The sequence below is a fragment of the Sinocyclocheilus rhinocerous genome, unplaced genomic scaffold, assembly GCF_001515625.1.
Source record: "Sinocyclocheilus rhinocerous isolate Xijiao unplaced genomic scaffold, SAMN03320098_v1.1 scaffold3874, whole genome shotgun sequence".
NCBI classification, from domain to species: domain Eukaryota; kingdom Metazoa; phylum Chordata; class Actinopteri; order Cypriniformes; family Cyprinidae; genus Sinocyclocheilus; species Sinocyclocheilus rhinocerous.
Genome location: NW_015623683.1, coordinates 106,596 through 109,726, shown reverse-complemented (window position 1 = coordinate 109,726; position 3,131 = coordinate 106,596). Strand labels below are relative to the sequence as shown.

General features: G+C 40.3%; 1 protein-coding gene across 1 annotated transcript in view; it reads right to left on the bottom strand.

Moving 5' to 3' along the window:
* Nucleotides 1-226: 226 nt before the first annotated feature.
* Nucleotides 227-3,131, bottom strand: part of LOC107728228 (protein NLRC3-like) — a 67,061-nt gene continuing 64,156 nt past the window's right edge. The window contains exon 6 of the mRNA XM_016538364.1: nt 227-609. Coding sequence (XP_016393850.1) covers nt 227-609 — 383 coding nt within the window. The remainder of the gene's footprint in view (nt 610-3,131) is intronic.

Here is a 3,131-nt window from a genome sequence, read left to right as displayed (position 1 = left end):
TTCAGGCTGAATATAGCCTGTGGGAAAAAACTGTTCTTGTGCCTGGCTGTTCTGGTAGTCAGTGCTCTGTAGCGCCGGCCAGAAGGCAACAGTTCGTGGACTGGGTGGACTGGGTGTAAGGGGTCCAAGGTGATTTTCTCCATTTTGTTTCTTTGGTAAGAAAGCCATCATAAATGTCATAAATGTGATCATGTTTTGACAGTGCAGTGATTGTTTTCAGTGTTACTCACCGAACTGATCTGGATTCTTTAACCACCGGTAACAGATTCTGAAGAACTTCATCTGCTGTATGTTGTTCTCCAATAAACTGTTTCAGATCAAACACATCCATCTTCTGCTCTGATGTCAGCAACACATAAACCAGAGCTGACCACTGTGAAGAGGAGAGTTTGGTTTCTCTTATTTTTCCAGATTTCAGATAATCTTGGATCTCCTGCATCAGTGAATCATCACCCAGTTCATTCAGACAGTGGAACAGATTGATGGATTTCTCTGGAGAGCGATTCTCTCTGATCTTCTGCTTTATGTACTGAACTGTGTCCTCTTTGTTGTAGGAGCAGCTTTCTGTCTGTGTCAGTAGTTTTCGTAAGAGAGTCTGATTGGACTCCACTGTTTTCTGACAATTTTTACTTTACATTTACTTTAAATGTTTTATACAAATATCTGTATTTTCAAACAAGTTACTTTAGTTCATTGTCAGCCTTTTTCAACGTAATATAATACAGATAACACTACCCCACTTGACTGAGAAATTCGAGACATTCCAGGGCTGTACAGGGCGACATATATGTCGCACCACGTGCTATGAAAAAATCGGTCTGTGCGATGAATAATAATAATAATAATAATGAATAATTCAGAAGAGTAGCACACATGCTATACAATGTGTATCTGAGCCTGTTTAAAAACCTGTTGTTAAATAAATTACATGTTTTTAGTCCAAATTCACTTAATAACATCAGTCGAGTGTTTGAAATAACTGCCTTTTGTGATCTAACATGGTTTCATATCACAGAATGTGGCAGAAATCATACTATTATATAATTTTATACAGTGATAAAAGTCGATTAGCATTACATTATAAATATACTTTATTCTTGAATAAAGCTCCGCTAGAGGGCACTCCATCCCATACCTTTGCCACTCAACCCCAGACTCCATTTCCCATAACCCTCTGCCTAGGAACTCGTTATTAGACTTCAGCTGTTTCCAATCAGGAGGACTATAAAGGTTGCACTCACACACATCGCTGAGTATTGTTTAGCCTATAATGTTTTCTAGTTTCCATTTTTCATGCTTGTGTTTTCCTTTGCCTTTGCATTGCCTTCATGTATTTTGGATCTTGGACTGTTTACCTGTTTTTTTTTTACGATTGTTTTGCTGCCTGCCCTGACCATTGCCTATTTACGGATTACTCTTTTGGATTACCTTGGATGTTACTGTTTGCTGGTATTTTGACCCTGCCTGTTCTTGACTACTCTCTTTAAATAAAGCCTTGCACTTGGAAATGTTATACCTGAGACCAGCAGCACAGATGGGAATTAAAATAGATTTGTTTGGTATCAGTACTTTACTTTACTATTTACTTTTCTGACAATTTTTACTTTACATTTACTTTACATTTTTTACACAAATATCTGTATTTTCAAACAAGTTACTTTAGTTCATTGTCAGCCTTTTTCAACGTAATATAATACAGATAACACTACCCCACTTGACTGAGAAATTAGAGACATTCCCAGGGCTGTACAGGGCGACATATATGTCGCACCACGTGCTATGAAAAAATCGGTCTGTGCGATGACCATCTGCTTTTTTGAGTGTTTTCCCAGACAGCTATGGACACAGCAAGAAGGTTAGTTGGCCTCTGACAGGGAATGCATTCCCTCGAGGACCACATCCAAGACTTTCTGGACATTGCTTACATTTCTGATCTCCCGGACCTTATGTTGATTTTTTTTTGTTATGGACTTAATGAATCATTAAAGACTAAACTCACCCGAGATGGTCCTCGAGGGTCATTTTGTCAGTTTTTGGACTTTGCACTCTTGCAAATTGGTTCCTCCTTTACTGTGGGAGAGGCAGGGGACTGTAAAACCCCTAATAGTTTTGGGAGGGACCAACATCGGCAAGCTCCAGTGGCCATGGAGCTTGGCCCATCAGTGCAACCACCATGTCCAGCAGGGCGACATATATGTCGCACCACGTGCTATGAAAAAATCGGTCTGTGCGATGAATAATAATAATGAATAATTCAGAACAGTAGCACACAGCGATACAGTGTGTATCTGAGCCTGTTTAAAAACCTGTTGTTAAACAAATTATTTTTAAGTCTTTTTTTTATTTTATTTTTAAGTTTAATTGTTTTTAGTCCAAATTCACATAATAACATGTGTCGAGTGTTTGAAATAACTGCCTTTGTTGATCTGACATGGTTTCATATCACAGAATGTGGCAGAAATCATACTATTATATAATTCTATACAGTGATAAAAGTCGATTAGCATTACATTATAAATATACTTTATTCTTGAATAAAGCTCCGCTTTGAGCTCCGCTAGAGGGCACTCCATCCCATACCTTTGCCACTCAACCCCAGACTCAAATTCCCATAACCCTCTGCCTAGGAAATGGTTATTGGACTTCAGCTGTTTTCAATCAGGAGGACTATAAAGGTTGCACTCACACACATTGCTGAGTATTGTTTAGCCTATAATGTTTTCTAGTTTCCGTTTTTCATGCTTGTGTTTTCCTTTGCATTGCCTTCATGATAGCAACTCCTGTGTTTTGTCCTGTGGTCCCCGCACCTGAAACGCATCTCAAGATGGCTGCCAGCCCAGAGATTTTCTCAAATTGGCCACCGTTCCAGAGCCTGCTCACGTCAAGCCTGCCAAGCCGCCTATTCATGTTAGGGCTGTCACTCCAGAGTCCCCGGCCAAGATGGCCACCACGCCTAAACTTCATCATGTCATGGCAGCCACGCCAGAGCCTCCAGCCATCAGGGATGTTAAGCCACAGTCTTCAGCCATCACAGATGCCACTCCAGTGTTCCCAGTCTATGTGAATGTCGCAATGGAAGAGACTCAGGCATTCTACAGGCAATTGAGGCTGATTTCCAGTGTGGCACACCC